Below are 19,648 nucleotides of genomic sequence, written 5' to 3'. Positions count from 1 at the left end.
TAGAAAGGCCAAGAGCCTCCGAGCCAGGCCTAGCGGTTAGGATTCCTGGTTTTCGCCCAGGCAGCCCGGGCTTGGGCTCGACTCCTGGTGTGGGAACCAGGCAATCCAACTGAAGTTTTACTCCTCTGGTAACAGAGAGTCAAGCATGAATGTTGGGAGATCTATACACGTAATCATTTACTCTTGAACTATCAGATGTTGCACCTTTAGAGGTTGCCTTATATACACAGAGCCAGGTGTTAGCTGGGATTTTTGTTTTTTTGAGATTTAAGTAAAAGTGCTTTAACTTCAAATCACATGTCCCTGTGTTGTATTGGACCGAGCGTAGAAAGTTAGCACCAAGACAAAAGTATGCCAGATTGCAGGGTCATTTATTATGCCGGCGACCACAGAGGACTCACGTCTCTCCAACCTGTGGCGTCAAAAGGAGGGTGCCACGACTTTTTATACCCGAAAAATCACCTTGGGTGTGGGGGTGAGGAGCGGGGATGGGGATGAAAAGGTTTCGGATATTCCAAGGGCTTGGGGATTCTGTGATTCACCTCCCGGGTGGAGACAAGGGAGGAGGTCTCCGGACATTCCAAGGTTCAGGGGATTCTGTAATTCACCTCCTGGATGGAGACAAGGGTGGGGGTCTCCGGACATTCCAAGGTCTAGGGGACTTTTGTCATTCTGTTTGTTACCTCAGTGGTTTACAGAAGTCAAGATATACATTTGTTTACACATTGTCTGGGTGGTGATAGAAGTCACAGATTTTAGCAGTTACTGATAAGAAAAGGTAAGCAGCTTTACATAGTTTTGCAGAACAAACTAGCAGTTCTATTTACAGTGGCCAAGAACAGTAGTTATTGTGAGGAGAATGAGGCAGCCATTGCAACTTATTTAAAAACAGTTTTGCATTTTATAAAAATAGCGTTGCTCAGGTTCTGGCTCCAGGCCAGCACAATATCACGCCTGCTCTGAAGAATTCTGCGGATTCCCAGAGGTGTCACACATTCATCCTTCACTTCAATTTTCTGTTTGTGATCTTTCTCTCCTACAGGCCTCTTGCCCCCAGCTTGCTGTGTACCTTTTGTCCTTCAGAGACTTGAATGGGGTGCACAGATATTTTCCCTCATCTTTTAAATGCCTCTCTGTACATCAACTGGACATAACTTTTACTGAAGATTTCTGTGCAGTGGCAGAGACTTAGGTAACAAGATAGCACAGATGATGATGTAAGATGAAGTATTTTACCACTTGGGTTCTTTTCCCTTGACTGCTAAAGGGACTTTCTTGCTGGCTAAAATTTCCACCATCTTTTAGCTTCCTGCTATGGTTCTGCTCAACTCAAAAATCTCTCATACCTCTTTTGTAGGGCTGTACCAGAATGTCACAATTTCTTCTCCCTTTTCATGCCTGACAATTCACCTTTCTCATTGTTTGTCCTTGCTTATCCTGGACAAACCATGTTGGCTACCTTTTCTTTTTCTTTTTTTCTTTTTTGGAGCTGGAGTCTTGCTCTGTCACCCAGGTTGGAGTGCAGTGGCATGATCTTGCTCACTGCAACCTCTGCCTCCCGGGTTCAAGTGATTCTCCTGCCTCAGCCTCCTGCATAGCTGGGACTACAGGAGTGTGCTACCACGCCCTGCTAAATTTTTGTATTTTTAGTAAAGGATTTCACCTTATTAGCCAGGATGGTCTCAATCCCCTGAACTTGTGATCCACCCACCTCGGCTTCCCAGAGTGCTGGGATTACAGGTGTGAACCACCATGCCTGGCGGGCTACCTTTCCATAACAAAAATGGATTGCTGAACAGGATAATTCTCCAAAAGGAAATAAGAGCTACAATTCAAGATGAGATTTTTGTGAGGTCACAGCCAAATCATATCAATTTGTAAATATAATTGATACTTACATTATTAATGTTATATGGGGCATGCTTATACTAAATTATTTGTCATTTATCTGAAATTCAAATTTAGTGAGGCATAATGTATTTTTACTTGCTAAATATGGCAGTCCTATTCCTGATGTATGTAATTTGCATATAATGTGCTCTATGAATGTTTTTTAATTCATCCAGTGACCATCTATGCAGAATCTGGCATGTCTTGTTATTGCAAATACATAAATAATGTTTTGCTTCTGTGGAAATTATTCCAGAGGAGTTTCAGGCAGTTCTCTGCTGAAAAGCCTGCCATAACACACAGGTGATACAATATAAACACACGATCCCACTGCTTCTTGTTTTCTAAGAGGTGGGATCCTGCTGGCCCTCTATCTGTGAAGCAAACAGGGAAGCAGTCACAGAATTTAAGGAACATAGGGCTAATTTGTAGCTAGAGGTGAGGCTCAGCATGGCCAGAATGAACTGTTTTTAGGGCTTAATGCTAACCTCAGTGTGAAAATAAGTAGGTGAAGGCTTTCTGTTTCTGTACATCTGAGTACGCTTTTGTCTAGGTTCCATGTTTAGTGTGGACAAGGGAGACTGGAAGAGAGGACCCAAACCCATTCACGTTGGATTCAAGAGGTTTTCATCTGCTGGGGGTGTACCCAGTATGGGAATCATGCACGATACTGGTAAAGATAGCTACTATGTATTTTTTGGGGTAGAAAGCAAATGAAGAGTTCCTCTATTTTAAAAATTGGCAAACCTTCATCTTCTTGGATGATAAATGAAATTAAAAGTGTTATTCAGAGGATCTTCTATGTACAAGACGTTGACAGCATTCTCTATTTTTATGTCATTTGTCTGTGGTTCTTTGTGTATCACATATGTTCCTCTATTCAACCCAAGCTGGCATTAATCTCTCCTTTCTGTGTTACTGAAATATTTATTAACACACTCAACACATCCAGCCTTACATTAGAGGGCTTTGGAATTCAAGTCTTGTTTCCTTTGTGCTATCCAACACTAAATCTTTCCTTAATTCTAATACTCATCAGGTCTTTGAATTAATATTTTACCAGGAACATTGAATCATATTTCTAGCTCAGTTCGTAAGAACATATTTCCAGCTTGACTGATCACTGTTAGTGTACAGCAGGAGGAAAACAGATAGTTCAATTCTTTCCTGCTGGTTTGTGAAACTGCATAAATCTATCCACTAATTATTATTATTATTTTTACCAGCAACACCATTTTAGATTTTACTGCTAAACTATTCAATCCCTGTTCAGTTTCTCAGCTTATGATTTGTGACTCAACTGTATTTGTATTATTTGGGCCATCTCACCTCAGTAGAGTGTTTCTATTTCTTTGTGCAGGGTGTGATTATACATGTATATTGACAAGATCCTGCTTCACAAATTGTGCTTGTGTCAATATTAAGCTATTGTATTATGGTTGATTGGGCTACAGTGACTTCTCTTTCTTCATACACACACACAAACACACACACATGCATACACACACACACACACACACACACACACACACACACATATATATAAAACTGGCTTTGCTAGTTATCACCAGGTTCAGGGGAAAAATATACATATATATATATATGCTTTTTTCCCCTGAACCTGGTGATAACTAGTAAAGCCAATCCCACGCAGAAAAAGTTTCTAATTTGTCACAGTCACTCTAACAGTAAGGAAATCATATCCCATGATTTTTAAATTTCTGCTTTTATATGAATGTATTTCTTATCTCCTCTTTGATGCTTAAGAGTGCTTTTGTGGCCCCGTAGTCCGACCCCACAACGATTTTATCATTGATAATATGATAATGTCATCTTGGGTACAGCTCAAAAGAGAATCTCTTTAAGACAGCCCCAACCTCACTACAATTATTCAGCCTAGCTCTACATTTCTCTGATCTGAGCACTTCTTTGAAGTCAGTGTGAAACTTTCAACCTAAGGAGAGGCTAATCTAGTCCAACAAAGGGAGCTTCTCTGACAGGCAATTTCCTCTTTCTTCTTCCCCAAGGCTGTGTGAGCTGTTTGCAGGTGGTTATCTTCTTTGGACTTTCATAAGTAAGGGTTAGCTTTCTCTTTGATTTTATGTCTCTATTGTGTTTTTGTCCAAATATTTTGAATATCTGTGGTGGCGTTTATGATAGCGTTTAATGTAGTCTTTAGATATAAGACAAACAAACAAAATCCCCAAATGAGCTAACACTGTGTCTTAAAAATGCTGGTAAGCCTAATTTTAAAATCAGCTTTATTGAGAATAGTTGATATACAAGAAACTGCTCATATTTAAAGTGAATAGTTTGGTATATGTTGACATATGTGTATATTGTGTTAGTAGAACCATCAGCACTATCAAGATAAGGAACATGTCCATCACCTGCAAAGGTTTCTTCATGCCTCTTTGAAATCCCTTTCCCAATCTCCTTTCTATGTCCCCAGACAACCACTGATAAACTTTTTTTTCACCATAGTTTAATTTGTATTTTCTTAGAGTTTTATGTAAATAGAATCATACAGTATGTGTTCTTTTTGTCTGCCTTCTTTCACTTAGTATAAGTATTTTGATCTTTATCCATGTAGCTGCATATATTGTGTTCTTTTTTTTTTTTTTTTTTTTTTTTGAGATGGAGTTTCACTCTTTTTGTCCATGCTGGAGTGCAATGGCGTGATCTCAGCTCCTCCTGGATTCAAGTGATCCTCCTGCTTCAGCCTCTTGAGTGCACGCCAGCATGCCCAACTAATTTTGTATTTCTGTAGTAGAGACGGGGTTTCACCATGTTGGCTAGGTTGGGCTCGAATTCCTGACCTCAGGTGATCCACCTGTCTCAGGCTTCCCAAAGTGCTGGGATTACAGGCATGAGTCACCATGCCCAGCCCATTCTTACTGTATTCCATCACATGAAAAAAAAACCACAATTTGTTTATCCATTTACCTGTTGATGAACACTTGGGTTATTTCCAGTTTTGGGCAATTACAAATAAAACTGTATGAACAGTCTTGTACAAGTCTTTTATGAGCATTTGCCTTCATTTCTCCTGGATAAAGGTCTTGAAGTGGAATGGCTAGGTTGTGCTCTAGGTATGTGTCTAACTTTTAAAGAAACATCTGAATTGTTTTCCAAAATGGTTGTATCATTTTACATTCCCATCAGCATTGTATGAGATTTCCAGTTGCTCCAACACTTGGTGTGGTCAATATTTTTAATTCTGGCCGTTATAAAAGCATGTAGTAGTATCTCATTGTGGTTTTAATTTATATTTTCCTAATGACTAATGATGTTAATCATTTTTTCATGTCCTTATTTGCCACCTGCATATCTTCTTTGGTAAAATATCTTTTAAATCATTTACCCATTTAAAAATTTGGGCTGTTTTTCTTATTATTAAAATTTGAGAATTCTTTATGTATTATGGATATGAACCTTTGGCCAGAAATGTGATTTGCAAATATCTCTTTTCAGTCATTATCTTTTTATTATCTGAACAGTGTCTTTGAAGACTAGGTGGTTTTAATTTCAATGAAGTTCAATTTGTCAATTTCTTCTGTGGTGTCATACCTAAGAAAATTTTGCCTAACCTCACAAATATTATTCTTCTTTGTTTCTGTATTCTAGAAATGTTATAATTGTATCCTTTACATTTAAAGCCTATAATTGATTCTGCATTAATTTTTGTATATGGTACTATATATAGATTGAAGTTTGTTTATTTCTCTGGATATTAATATCTTAATGTCCTAGCACTGATTATTGAAGAAAATATTTTCTCCACTGTATACCTTTATATCTTTACGTAAATCAATTGACCATTTGCAAGAATCTATTTCTGGCTCTCTATTCTCTTCCAGAAATTGATTCTTGCATATATCCATCAGGTTGTGTGTTTGTTGCTAACTTGTAGGAGTTCTTTCTGTAGTCTGGATATTAAGCAATTATCAGATGTATGATTTGTGTTTTTTACTCACATTCTGTGAGCTGGATTTCCATTCTGTGAAGAGTGTCCTTTGGGGTACAACCTTGCCTAATTTTTGAGCTTCAAGCATGCCACCTGAGGTAATCATGTCCCTGAAGATAAAATTGGGCTGAATTTTGCCAATGAAGGACTATTAAGCAGAAACAACTGTATTAATTATCTATTGATAAATATCACTTTATCTCACACCCTGAGCAGCTTAAAGCCGTAGCAAACTTTTTTATCCTTCACAGTTTCTGGGGGTCAATTCCCAAACTTGTGGATGAAACAGACTGTACAATCTGGATCAGATTTTTCATGACTTCCAGTCAGATTTTGGCTGAGGTAGCAGTAATCTTAATCCTTTGATGGGGGCTGGAAGATCTTTTTTCAAGGTGGCTAGTGGTGCTTGCTATGGGTGCTGAGTAAGAGGGTTTGGTTTCTTTCTCTACATGGGCCATTCTACAGGGCTGCTTGAGTATCCTCATGACTTGGTGCTGGCAAGTCAACCAAGAGAATCAGGAGAAAGCTGCAATGCCTGTTATGCCCTACCCTGGGAAGTAAAAAAAAAAAAAAAAAAAAAGGATAATAGGACTAAAGTGAAAGTATGGTTGCTAATTTTTATGTATCCCTTAAGATTGTATTTGTTTGTTTTGGCTGGGTTAGAGGGTCAGAATTTTCTAGAATAATTTTATGTGTTTGAATTTTTGAAACCCTGGGAAAGTGAAGATAATCAGAATCTGGAACAGTTGAGGAGAAACCATGGAAACACAGGTCATTTGTGTCCAGGTGAGTAAGCATGGCCCACAGGTAGGAGACAGCCACCATGAGTCTACCCAGGACCCAGAGAAGTTCTGGCACGTTAATGACTGAAGTCTTGGTTCCTCCAGACTCAGCACTGTGAGTGAGTAGTTGATGCTTTTGTGAATGGTGGTGGAGGTTTGATTTCTCCTACAGCTCCATGGGCAAGAGACAGAGAGAAGTTAAAGCAGAAACAAAAGAGGCAAATCCAGGGCAGTGCAGCATGGGTACGCTTCTGACAAGTGTATGCCCAAGCATATGCGATGGAGGCTTTTGGGGATGTCTAGAGATGATTCAGAGACAATCTGAATGGTGCACTTCCCAGTCATCAAGCCAATGGTGCCTCATGTCATCATAACTTAGGTATAAAAGGAAGTATGACCTTATTTCTATGTGATTGTCATTAATCCATTTACTATTTTTTATAAATCACAACCAGCATTTTCTAACCATCACCAAAGAGATTATCAAGAGTTTATTTCTCTCACAAGAACAGCCACAGCAAGCATTTAAACAAACTGTGGTTAAACTAAATGGTGCTATAGCATTTGTATCAGTTGTTATTAATAGACCTTGTTTTATTTCCCATGCTTTCAAACAGGCAGAAAATAAAACCCCTATGTTTCTACATGCCCATTACAGGGGTCTTAGATTGAAAATTATATCTGTCCAAGTTGTAAGTAATCCGTAAAATTTTATTTCTATAAGCTGTTTTCAGAATTAGAACACCCAGAAGCATCCACACACCATGAAGCTGCCATTTTGTTTTTGGACATTTCTCAGTTTACAAAATAGCAACTGGAACTACTTTCTCTATCTTCACTGGCACTAAAAAGCAGATACACTTGGGCTGGAATTGCAGTTGGAAATGGAACCATTGGAAACACGGAGGATTGCAATGGGAATGAAATAGCAGAGGCCCCAAGTACAGTAGTACTGTGCATTCACAGATCTCATGGGAAGAAGCTAATTCCATGAAATGAGTCCCTATCATCCAGGTGCTCCCATGGCTTAGACATGGGATTGGGGTCCTGGAAGGCATTTATTGAACAGCCAGCTCTACTCCCCTCTGCAAGAGTTGCATTTCTGGTTAATGAGATTATGGCATGCTAAAATATTTGAGTTTGCTTAAATTTTAGCAGCTCAATTTTGTAGCAGCAGGAACCTATTTTGTCTGAGCTAGTGTTCTCCTTTATGAGGCTCTAGTGGAGTTGTGAATACAGGGAAATATTCAGCTCTAATGGGGATAATGATAAAAATGCAATTAAAATCCTCTCTAGTCCACAAACTTGTCTCACCATGTAGTTTGTTTCTCAAGTGCTTTGAAAAAAGGAAGTTATATAAATGCTCAATAACAGCCTGAAATGCCAAGGTCTCTAGGTAGGACAAAGAATAACCAAAAACAAACTGGAAAAGATACCATAGGAAGTGGAAGATAAATCCCATTTTAATTCATTAAGAATGACAAAGTGAAAGTAATGATAAATCATGATAGCTTGTTATTATGCAATTATCTGGGATCACTATTCAGACATTCTATTTACACTATAAAATACTCCAATAGGCATAAACAAAAGCTAATGTGAAATCTTAGTCCTCATGTGATGGCTCAAGAAATGCTTAATATTGTCCCCACAGCTTGGGGACTACCTGACTCAATTATAAGCTCTGTTTTGCACAATGGAAACCATCTGATAATTGATTCATAAGTCATAGCTGAGCTGAAACTTGGAAAAGCACCATGGAATATTTGAAAAATTTAAATTGAGCAAAATTCCTTAATGTTGGGCAAAACATACATCTGTGAGAGATTCCGAGGAAAAAAATATGTAGAGTAAATAAGTAGGAAGAAACTAAACTTAAAAAATAGTTTTAGGGCTGTACATGATGGCTCATGCCTGTAATCCTGGAACTTTGGGAGGTTGGGGTTAGAGGATTGCTTGGGGCCTCCTGGAGTTCAAGACCAGCCTTGGCAACGTAGTGAGACCCGGTCTCTACCAAAAATACAAAAACTAGCCAGGTGTGGTGGCATGTACCTGTAGTTCCAGCTACTCAGGAGGCTGCAGTGGAAGATGGCTTGAGCATTCCAGGCTGCAGTGAGCACGGATTGCATCACTGCACTCCAGCCTGGGCAACAGAGTGCAACCCTGTCTCTAAAAAATAATAATAATAAAAAAAATATTTTGTGATGTTTTGTGGGAAGTTGCTAAGTATGAAAATAACATTGTCTTTACCTCACATATTTTTTTCATGATACTGCCAAATGGCAAAAGACTGTACATGCCAGCAATTTGCTATTTTGCTTTCTTTTTTAGCGTCTATGTTTGATATGAAAAAAAATCTATGCTTTACCTCCATATTGCTTAAAATTTTCAAAAACAACATAGGATTCTATTGTTATTTTTTAAACTAACAAAATATACCGATAGTTTAAAAATTCTGATGCCACTGGATTATGAATTAAGGTAGTAGATGATGTTCAAGTGGAGAATAAATTTGTGTTTCCTATTTTCTCATTTATTTTCTGTGGGCCCTTGGCTGACAGAATGGCTTCCCTTTGCCTTATTTTTTTCACATGTAACACAAGCAAGAAATGCCCAGTGTTTAAAAAGGAGATAGGATTGAAGGGTGAGTGAGACAACCGGCATTGTCTACCAGAAACTCATCCCCAGTATAGGGGGATGCCTCAAGGTGAGGTGACATCACATCACAAAGGGACAGCTTGATCTAACTGGAAAAGCCCAATGCTATTTGCTTAGGATACGTAGCATGCTGTGTGCATTTCTGCCTGGCACATAGTAGGCACTTGATAAATATTTATTAATAGAACTTATCTAGCCTAAGCCTTCTCTGAGGCTACAGATGACATTTATCTTTGTAGCATGCGATGAACTCAGGGTATTTTAATGATTTATTGAATCATTATTGTCACATAAATTTATGATTGACTTTTAGAGAAGATATCAATCATGGAGAATAAAGAAGCATTATTTCTGGAAGATGCCTTAAGTTTTAAAATTAAAAGTTCCTTCTGAACAGAAGATATTACATTTTATGTTGTTTTGTTTTATTTTTGATGCAGGGTCTCACGTGGTTACCCACGCTGGAGGGCAGTAGCTTGATCATGACTCACTGCAGGCTTGACTTCCTGGGATCAAGCAATTCTTCCTCCTCAGGCTTCCAAGTAGCTGGGACTGTAGGCGCATGCCACCACACCCAGCTAACTTAAAAAAAATTCCTTTTAAAGCTGCGGTCTTGCTATGTTGCCCAGCCTGTTTTCAAGTTCCTGACCTCAAGTGATCCTCCTGCTTCAGCCTCCTGAAGCACTGGGATTATAGGCATGAGCCACTATACCTGGCCTGAAGGATTATATTTTAACCTGTGGCCAAGTAGGGAGAGAAGCAAACATTAATTGCAGTATGGGAATCATCTTTAGTTCTGACCACAAGTATTAGACAGCCTTATTGCCCTTTAGGATATATTTTAAGGAAGAGTTAGAGAAAGTTATTGTTTTTAGAAGAATTGCCTCTGCACAAAAGTCCTAGCTGTTTATAAAGGCTGAGTCTTGAGGGAAGAGCCATCGTTTCCTGCTTTTTGGAGAAAGCCCACGATAGGCCACCATGCCCCTGAACTCAATGATAGTTTCCAATAGAGCATCTGAACCCTGTAGTTTTAAGAGCAGGAGAGAGAGTGCTGCTGTTGCTGGTGTTGAGGTTGTTGTGCTCCAGCTCTTATTTGCTGGGCAGCCTAAGAGAGTACAGTGATTTACAGTCATCAGGAGAGAAAGGTCAATTTGAGGGAGTGCATATTTCCCATTCATCACCATACTTTATCAGCTTCTTGGCGATTTTATTTTCAGATATCACACTGTTAATGTTTTCCTTGACTGACAGATTTTTCTGACATAAACAAAGGCGAGCTGCATATGCCTGACATTGTGCTCTTTTATTTCAGCTATTTCAGACGGGAATGCTGACACCACGATCAGCAATGAAGAAGCATTCATTAATTAACGTGGGGTGGTCTGGCTTCTACATTGAAGCCTTCCCCCTCCTCCTCCCTTTCTCTATGCCTCTCCCAACCTCCACCATTTTCAAGAGTCTGAGATGATCTATGGAATCAGCAGAGCTGTATGTCACCAGAGAGACGGCACAGGAAGGAAGAAAGGTATCTTGGGAAGTACATGAAGAAGTCATTTCACAGCTGACAGAGGCACAGCCACCATTCTGCCTCAGAACTCAGACTTAGAACCTTGTGCCTGTGAAGCATAATAACCATCTGAAATCGTCAAAGATCATTACACTTTGCTAGGAAACCCTACGTAAATGTATGAAGTCAAAAAGGTTTGCAACTTATATGTAGATTAGCCGTTAGGGTCATTAGGCATAATTTGTTAATATCAAATATGTATCAATATGTATAAAATAATTTTATATGCTATATAGGACATATATTTCCTCTTTTGTTAAATCATAATCTCAATTACAATATGACAGTCTATTAAAAAACAGTTTCCAAATGAGTGAACTATATAAGATACAGATTTCATTACATAATGAGCTTTACTATTTTTATTTAACTTTTACCTCATCCTCACAATATTCTGGAATTGGAGTATATAAATTGGTGTACGGTGTGGACTCTGTGTTACTGTCAAGATCATTTATTAAGAGGAGTTAAGATTTGTGTTTGACTTGTTCATCACTTAAACTTCCAGCGTCTAGCATAGTGACTGGCACAGTAAGCATTTTTTTTTCTTCAGAAGTAAAAACTTATTTGCCAAAGAAAATCTGGCAGAAGTTTTTGTGTGCTTTCAGAATTCTAGATGCAAGTCTGTGGGTACCTCCCCAGATCTGGCTGTCCCAAGCTGTCACTTAATCTTATCTAAAACCAATCTCAGCCTCTTCCCTTTTCCTCTTCTTCACTTTCCTCTTTTTTTATATTGATGCTATTTTCTCTGGGATGCCGAGATGGAAACCTCACAGTCACACGTGAGCTCCACCTCCATACAGGGTGTAGCAAGTCAATGAAAATCTCTTATAAATTTTCTTTTTACAAACGCTCCTTGCATTTGAAATGTGACTTTCTTTAGCCTTCTCCATTTTAATAATTATTTGTTGGTTGATCTTTCTATTTTACCTCTTCTATTTTTATCCTAACACTTCCTGGCCAAGATCCTACAGTCAGGGAGTGAAGGTTAACACTGCAATCTGCATCCGGGGTCCTCCAAGGCTGGCTGCAGTGCCCATGCATACTCTCGCTCCACTGGCCCCATGCACACCCTCTGTAACTCTCTGCCTGCTCATGTCTGCTTGGTACTTTGCTAAACTGATGCCCTGCCAGAGATGCCCAGGCTGCTCCAGTTTGTCTCAAGCACTCTAGAAGGGACGCTATGGTGAAGAGCACGAACATTGAACAGACAGACCTCAGTTCATAGTTCCAGCTCTACTCCTTTACCATTTAACCTCTAACCCTTTTACTCTAAGTTAACATTTTCAGGACCTGGGAAGCAGTCTGTGCAATCTGACTTTTATGAGGTTTGACTTCTGTTTTAGCTCCTATCCTGAAACTAGAAAAAAATGTAAAGTCTCCCAGGTTCTTGAATGGTTCCCATAAAATGCAAGATGAAATTTTAGAATGAAAAAATTACTGATACTATGTCAGAGGTGAAATACAGAAGTATACAATCCCCTGATTTGCATTCTCTGGTGTTTCTGTTTTCTATTTGTTTTTTTTTTTTTTTTTTTTTGAGATGGAGTCTAGCTCTGTCATGCAGTGATGCAACCTTGGTTCACTGCAATCTCCAACTCCTGGATTCAAGCAATTCTCTTGCCTCAGCCTCCTAAGTAGCTGGGACTACAGGCTCATGCCACCACACCTGGCTGATTTTTTGTACTTTTAGTAGAGATGGAGTTTCACCATGTTAGCCAGGATGGTCTCCGTCTCCTGACTTTGTGATCCACCTGCCTCGGCCTCCCAAAGTACTGGGATTTCAGGCGTGAGCCACTGCACCCAGCCTCTCCGGTGTTTCTTATAGACTTGGGGTAAGGTTTGGTTCTAACCTTGTCTCCTATTGGTGAGGGTGGCTGTCTGCACTTGGAGGACTGCCCCACTCACACTCTGCAGGGCAGCGCTACAGGTAGTGACACTCCGGGGAAACTCTCATGGGCCAAGTTGTGCCCATGAAGACCACTGGTGTGCGGCAATCAGGTGGTATACTTAGCCATGGGGTGACTGCTTTCCACCTCTGACATGTCCCAGCTATCACAGCCACCTGTCACAGATCCAGTGGCTTTGACTGTCCCCAAACACACTGCCATTCACAGAGGGATTTGTGAACTGTCCCCACACATGCCAGTAATAACGGCTCCTTCAGCAGAGTGCTTGGCTCACATCGAAACCTGTCAGAATGAAGAGAAGAATCTCTTCTTTGAGATTCTCTCACCTATTTGCCACTCAGCCTCCTCTGGCTATGCAAAGCGTCACTCAGTGGACCTTTGCTGAGGAGCTGCTCACACTTCTGTGAGCAAGAAGGAATGAAAAAGGAATGACTGTCACCACAGCCCTGGTGTCTTTCTAGTCTCTCTGCAACTCTAGACATGGGCACCCCTTCCCTCAGGGACTTGCTGCTTGTTCCTGGTGACAAGACCCCACAACAGTGTCCCCGTGTACTGACATTAGCCCCCAGCTGACTCAGTAACACTGTTTAGGCTTATTAATGACAAGTGAATACTCTGATTTCCAGATGAAGCTGAAGTGTAAGTTTCGGTGTCCTAACTTTTTACATTTTGTGGGAAATGACGTAGTGATGCTAATTTTTGTTTTTGCCAAATAAGGGCACTAACAAAAATTTACTGTCTTGCACTCTGTCATAAAAAAATGAAAAAAAAAATCCTTACAGTTTGTGTATAAAAAAGATGTTATTAAGTTGAACAGGTTTAGTTTTGGGATTATTGTTTTTCTTAGTTCACGAGGCTGGGTGAAATGTTGGCTAGGAATTGGCTCTCGTCATTCACCCTGAGTTTGGGAACCACTGTTATATGAAACTTGCTAATTCAGTGGACATATTCTTGAAGGTTCTCTTTCAAGTCCTGTAATTTGAGAGGACCGAAGAAGGTCACAGCCACAGTGCTACTTCCTCCTCTTCCCTATACCTATACATATCTTTATGATACATTTAAGCAATTGCTTGTCTTGTACTGTCATCTAACAGTTTCATAGATGGATATCTTGTCTCTTTCAACCAGATTCTAATGGTGGGAAAATAGAAGGTACTAAGTAACTAATTTTTAAAATGTATTTCTATGTTATACACCAACAGTATGCTGTTTAAGGCCGTTCACACATTTGTGTGTCTCTCTGTGTGTTTATAGAATTGAGGAGTCTTTTGGAACCACGAATTGGAATCATCAATGCGAAAGTGCACATTTTTGAATTTTGAGTTTTGTAGAGTAAGAAAACAAGCCTTTGGAGTAAAGTCTCCACCTTCATCTCCATTTCCTGATGAGGCTGAAAGATAAAAATACCAATCGAGTAGGCGTGACCCTGCATTTGAAGCATACATAAAGTCTCTCATCATTTTTGATGATATGTAATAATGTAGTGTGTAGCAAGGTAGTTGAGGTGCTCTCACAAAATATCAGAATTGTTTTCATTTTAATGTACTTTTTTTAAACTTAAAAAAAAAACATAAAATCTTCCTCAGAGTGACAGGCAAGCTTCAATATTTATGACTTTCTGATTGCTCTAGCAGTTTAGAAAAAAATAAAAATGAACCCTGAAGTAAAATTTGAGTGGGAAAGATTAAAATTCAGAATTATGGACTTTTTTCATTTGAATAAATATTCACTTTTTCTTGGAAGTTTTATGTGCCAACCCCAGTTTCTCTACATTTGACAGTCCTTGAAAAAGTGCTTTATTTCTTTCTTGAAACTATATGAACAGTTTTATTTTTTGAAAATAGGTCCTTTTGGATCAGCACAACATTTTCCGCCCGCTGCAAGCTTTTACACTCTACTTTGGACTATGAACCAAGCACACACACACCCATTTTCTTACAAGTGAATGGTTCTTTTCAGAGCACAAGCAGGGGAGCATATGAGTGAGTAAAAGTGGATACATGACAGACTATAGTTATCTTTATGATATTTTAAACTGCTACGATTTATTATATCTACTTGGCTGATTGGTGACATGTGTTCTAAATTGTTCAATCATTTACTTGCCTGTGAAATCTTGTTTTCTGATTGATGTGTCTTAAGTCTTATGACTAAATCAAACCATATTTCCTTACCCAAGATGTAGTTGTTTAATTACTTTATGATTTTGTGACTTTTTCATTTCAAGTAGTATATTTCTACAGATACTTAGAGTACTATGTTGTTAGCATCAAATTAAATTTTTAATTTAGTTAGGGAAGGAAGAACATGACAGGTTGAACATCCCTAATCTGAAAATACAAAATCCAAAATGCTCCACAATCCAAAATTCTTTGAGTGCTAACATGATGTGACAAGTAGAAAATTCCACACATATAAGAACATCAAACTAACACAAATGTGGTTTCATGCACAAAATTATTAAAAATATTATATAAAATTACTCTCAGGCCACATATATAAGTTGTATATGAAACATAAATAAATTTTGTGTTTAGACTTGGGTTTCATCCCCAAGACATCTCATTATGTATATGTGAATATCCCAAAATCTGGAAAAAAAATCTGAAGATCTGAAACATTCCTGGTCCCAAGCATTTTGGATAAGGGATACTTAGCCTGTATTTCTCTTCAAGGTGTGTGTAATGTAATGTTATTACTAGGAGATCTAGTTGCTGTTAGGGAATATGGATGTGACTAAAGAAAAATGGAGAGTTGACAAAGATTTACTATAAAAGAAAATTTTGTTATACTCATAACAAAGTATTTTTTTAGTAACAACTCAAATCTGAAGCATTTTCCTCTCTTAGATTTCCTGATTAGTTCATTCTTTCAGCAAATATCTGAGTGTTCCCTAAGCCCTGTTTTAGGTCCTGGGAGTAGAGCAGTAACTAACAGAGACCAAAGCTCTACCTTTGTGTTACTGATATGCTAATGATTCCTGGTGAATTTGTTTATTTATTTTTACAAAAGTTCATTATGTGAACCTTATATAAAAGATCCAAATAGTTATATATTGTAGCCTTATTTGTAAAATAACCAAAATGAATAATTCAGCAGTTGATTTCTAGGGTAGCAGTGTGCAAAGAGATGTGGTAAAATCTTCCTTTTCTAGATTTGGATTCTGAGCAGTAGCAGGTACATATTGTGGTGATGAAAACTGACCCAGCCCTGAAGAAAATAATATGGAAACCAGAGAAATTGTCAGTGTTGTTTGGAGATGGTATTGTGAGTCCATTCTCCTAAAAATGCGTAAAAATGTTTCAAAGGGCAGAAGAGAAAAGCATCTTTGCACCTGGTTTACAAGAAAGGTTTAATTCAAAACAATATTGGAAAAAAAATCTTAGACTGAGCCAACCTTGAAATGTTGAGGATGGGGTAGAATTTGAGGCTGGCCCTAGTTATTAAAGAGAAGAAGGCACAGTTTGGGTATCTAGCTTTTCCCATCTCCCATTTACCCCTTTCTCCATCTGACTTATTACACATCCTTTACACTCCACTTGGGTGGAGGGAGCTGGCTGCTCCAGGTCCGCGGACCTACTCTGCTATTTGGCATTCATGTGAGAATGAACAGCCACCTAGTTCAGACTTCATTTTCCCATCTGTGAAATAAAGATAAGAACACAGACCTCGGAAGGCAATGGTAAAGATTGAATATAATGCACGTGAAAATGCTTTGAAACAATTGTAACAGGAAATAGCATAATAGTTAATACTTTTTTAAGCAATGGAAATAAGACTGTGAGAAACACAGGAGCTCTCTCTACACTGGAGAGCTTCTTTCAGACTGTGTCTTAAATTACACATGCCACGGGTGAGGCTGGTTACTTTGCTTACGGAGATTACATATACCATGGGTGAGGCTAGTCTGTTTACAGAAAGCTATATCGAACCCAGTCTGTTCTGATGCTGAGTTACTCACTCTTGCCAGGCTGGTGCCAGATGGAACTTTGTATGGAACATACTTCCTGTAGATATGACCAACTCTAGAACATGGAACATCAAACATTTCTCCTCCACACATCCAAACCTGAAAAGGGAAAAACAGAACAAAAGATAACGGTGAATTTCACACAAGAAAAGAATTATTAGTAGGACTTATAAACCATCTTTTCATCTCTAAAAGTCTTTAAATCAATAATTTCTACTTACTATAAATGGCTAGCCAAAAAATAAAACCACATTTTTTAAAAACCTAGATTCATAAAAGTTTAGAACCGAAATACAGCTGAGTGCAATGGCTCATGCCTGTAATCTCAGTAGTTTGGGAGGCCCAGGAGGGAGGATTGCTTGAGCCCAGGAGTTCACGACCAGCCTGGGCAACATGACAAAATCTCATCTGTACAAAAAATACAAAAATCAGCTGGGTGGTGGTGTGTGCCTGTAGTCCCAGCTACTTGGGAGGCTGAGGTGGGAGGATGGCTTGCTGCAGTGAGCTGTGTTTATACCACTGCACTCCAACCAGGGCAGCAGAGCAAGACCCTGTCTCAACAAAACCAAACAAAAACTAAAATACTAGTAGAATAAAATCTTGTTTCAACAGATAACATGCTGGCTTAAAAAAATTCTAGTATCATTTTGTTACAAACATTGTTTTGAACCAGCATTTCATGCTTATACATCTTATTTATATAGACATTTGTTTCAATAATCTTGTAAAATCATGTGAAGAAATAACATTTGAAATTAAAACATCAATTTAAAAATTTAAAATACAAAAAGTGAAATTTTAAAAATAGGTGAATGCTTTAAAGGACATAAACATATCCATACCTTTAAAGTTGTATTCTGAAACTTGCAGCGATGCTAACCTTAAAAATCAGAGTTGCATTCACACTTCTTCCCAATCCCCACCCCCTACCAATCTTTTTCTTAGGTACAGATAATAATCAGTTAAGATGCTGTACTTTTGTATTTAGTAACAAAAGTCATTGTTATACTTTACCATGACTACCTTCTCAGACAGACACACACTTAATTGTGGTTTTATACAACAGACCGTCTATTATAAGATAACTAATTACCAAAACATGAATCCAGATTTCATATAGGCTATAGTCTTAGCTATTTCTATTGCAAGAAAAAAGATTATAAAGAGAGATACTCTGATGTTTAATTTTACGACTTAATTTGGCTGGACCATGGCACCCAGATATTTGGTCAAACACTATTCTGGATCTTTCTGTGAAGGTGTTTTTTGCATTCGATTAACATTGGAAATCAATGGACTTTGATTAAAGTGAATTACCTTCCATAATGTGGATGGGCCTCATCCAATTAGATGAAGGTGTTAATAGAACAAAGACTGACCTCCGCTGAGCAAGAAGGAATTCTGTGAGCAAAATCCCTGGGTCTCCATCTTGCCCACCTGCCCTGAAGATTGTGGACTCACCAAGCTTCCACAATCATGTGAGCCAATTCCTTAAAATCAATCTCTTTCTCCCCTTGGTTTTGTTTCTCTGGAGACCCCTGAGTAATACAGACACATATCTTGATTTAAAGTGTAATATTGAAAGAGAGAAACACAAATGCTTATGTTTTCCTTTATATTTGCTTCCAACGTCTTTCACTAAGAGGAATGACATCCCAAGTGAGAATGATTGAACAAATAGTGATTAAGATCAATGGAAATCCAAGAAGGAAGAAATACAACTATTAAAGTAACATTCAGTTGCTGGAATTGCGTTCAGGATTACTCATAGTGTTAATTTCAACATGATGGAATATTTACCAGTGATTTGGATTGAGCCTTCTGAAATATGTGTGTGTGTGTGATATAAAGCTGGCAAGGGTAGTCGACAGTCTAAATTACATTATCAACATCTGGAAAGATTTCCACAGGCTGGAGCTATGTAAGATTGAACACAAAAAGGCAACAAGAAGCACCCACCCCGGGATCCTAAGATATCAACTCTTCTACAGCAGGAAGGGTGGAAAAAGACTGAGTAGCACAAAACACACATCATTAATGTACTATGGAGAATTTAGGAACCAACGATCTAGATCTATTGCAGGCCTGAAGTCTTTTGCTAATTTCTGGATAAATGCTTTATATTTCCTTCTAAGGGGAATTTTAAAGTGGAAAAGTGATGCAAACTCAGTCTTAGGAGAGGCAATTGAAAGAACTAAAGATGTGTAGCTCTGATAAGATAAATTCAGAGATATCCTTTTCAAAGAACATAATATTTGGAAGAGATGTTTTGTAGAGCCTTTAGGAGATACGACAAGGGTTAATTGCATATAGCTATAAGGGGGCAGATTTCAACCTGGGGGAAGAAATTTCTAATAAAACGGTTAAAGATAGAATGGACTTCCTGTATCAGTAGATAAGTTGAAATCTGCAGCAGATGACCCTGGAGCATATGACTTGAATAGACACTTGATCTAGCTGATACTTTAAGGTAATTCTACAGCACAAGTTAGCATTTATGAATGCTTATTATGGTCCTTTTCGTTGACTATTTCATGTAATGCTCACAATTCAATGACAGGCTTTACTGTTTCCCCAATTATGAAGGTGGGAAAATGGCAGCCTAGAGAAGTTGAGCAGCTTGTTCAAAGCCATATAACTGGCCACTTTCAGAACTGAGGTTTAAAAACCTAGTACTTTCTTCACGGCCCATATGTTTAATTGATATTCTATCTACGGATGATGAAAACTCTTTCTGTAAAGGGCCAGATAATAAAAACTTTTGCCTTTGTACGTCATATGGTATCTTTTGCAATGACTCACATTTGCTAACAAATAGGCATGGCTGTATTTCAGTTAAACTTTGTTTACAAAAACTGGCAGTGGGCTATTGTTTGCTGACTCTTGTTCTATAAAGTACTAAGT

The 19,648-nt window shown here is 38.5% G+C and overlaps 1 protein-coding gene across 1 annotated transcript in view; it reads right to left on the bottom strand.

Moving 5' to 3' along the window:
• The window catches only part of GALNTL6 (polypeptide N-acetylgalactosaminyltransferase like 6), a 1,261,291-nt gene that overhangs the window by 90,275 nt on the left and 1,151,368 nt on the right, over positions 1 to 19,648 (bottom strand). Inside the window, exon 9 of the mRNA XM_032298886.1 lies at positions 16,736 to 16,843. Coding sequence (XP_032154777.1) covers positions 16,736 to 16,843 — 108 coding nt within the window. The remainder of the gene's footprint in view (positions 1 to 16,735; positions 16,844 to 19,648) is intronic.

This window comes from Sapajus apella, unplaced genomic scaffold (assembly GCF_009761245.1).
Source record: "Sapajus apella isolate SASKATOON/1434 unplaced genomic scaffold, GSC_monkey_1.0 scaffold39, whole genome shotgun sequence".
Taxonomy (NCBI): domain Eukaryota; kingdom Metazoa; phylum Chordata; class Mammalia; order Primates; family Cebidae; genus Sapajus; species Sapajus apella.
This window is presented reverse-complemented; position numbering and strand designations above follow the sequence as displayed.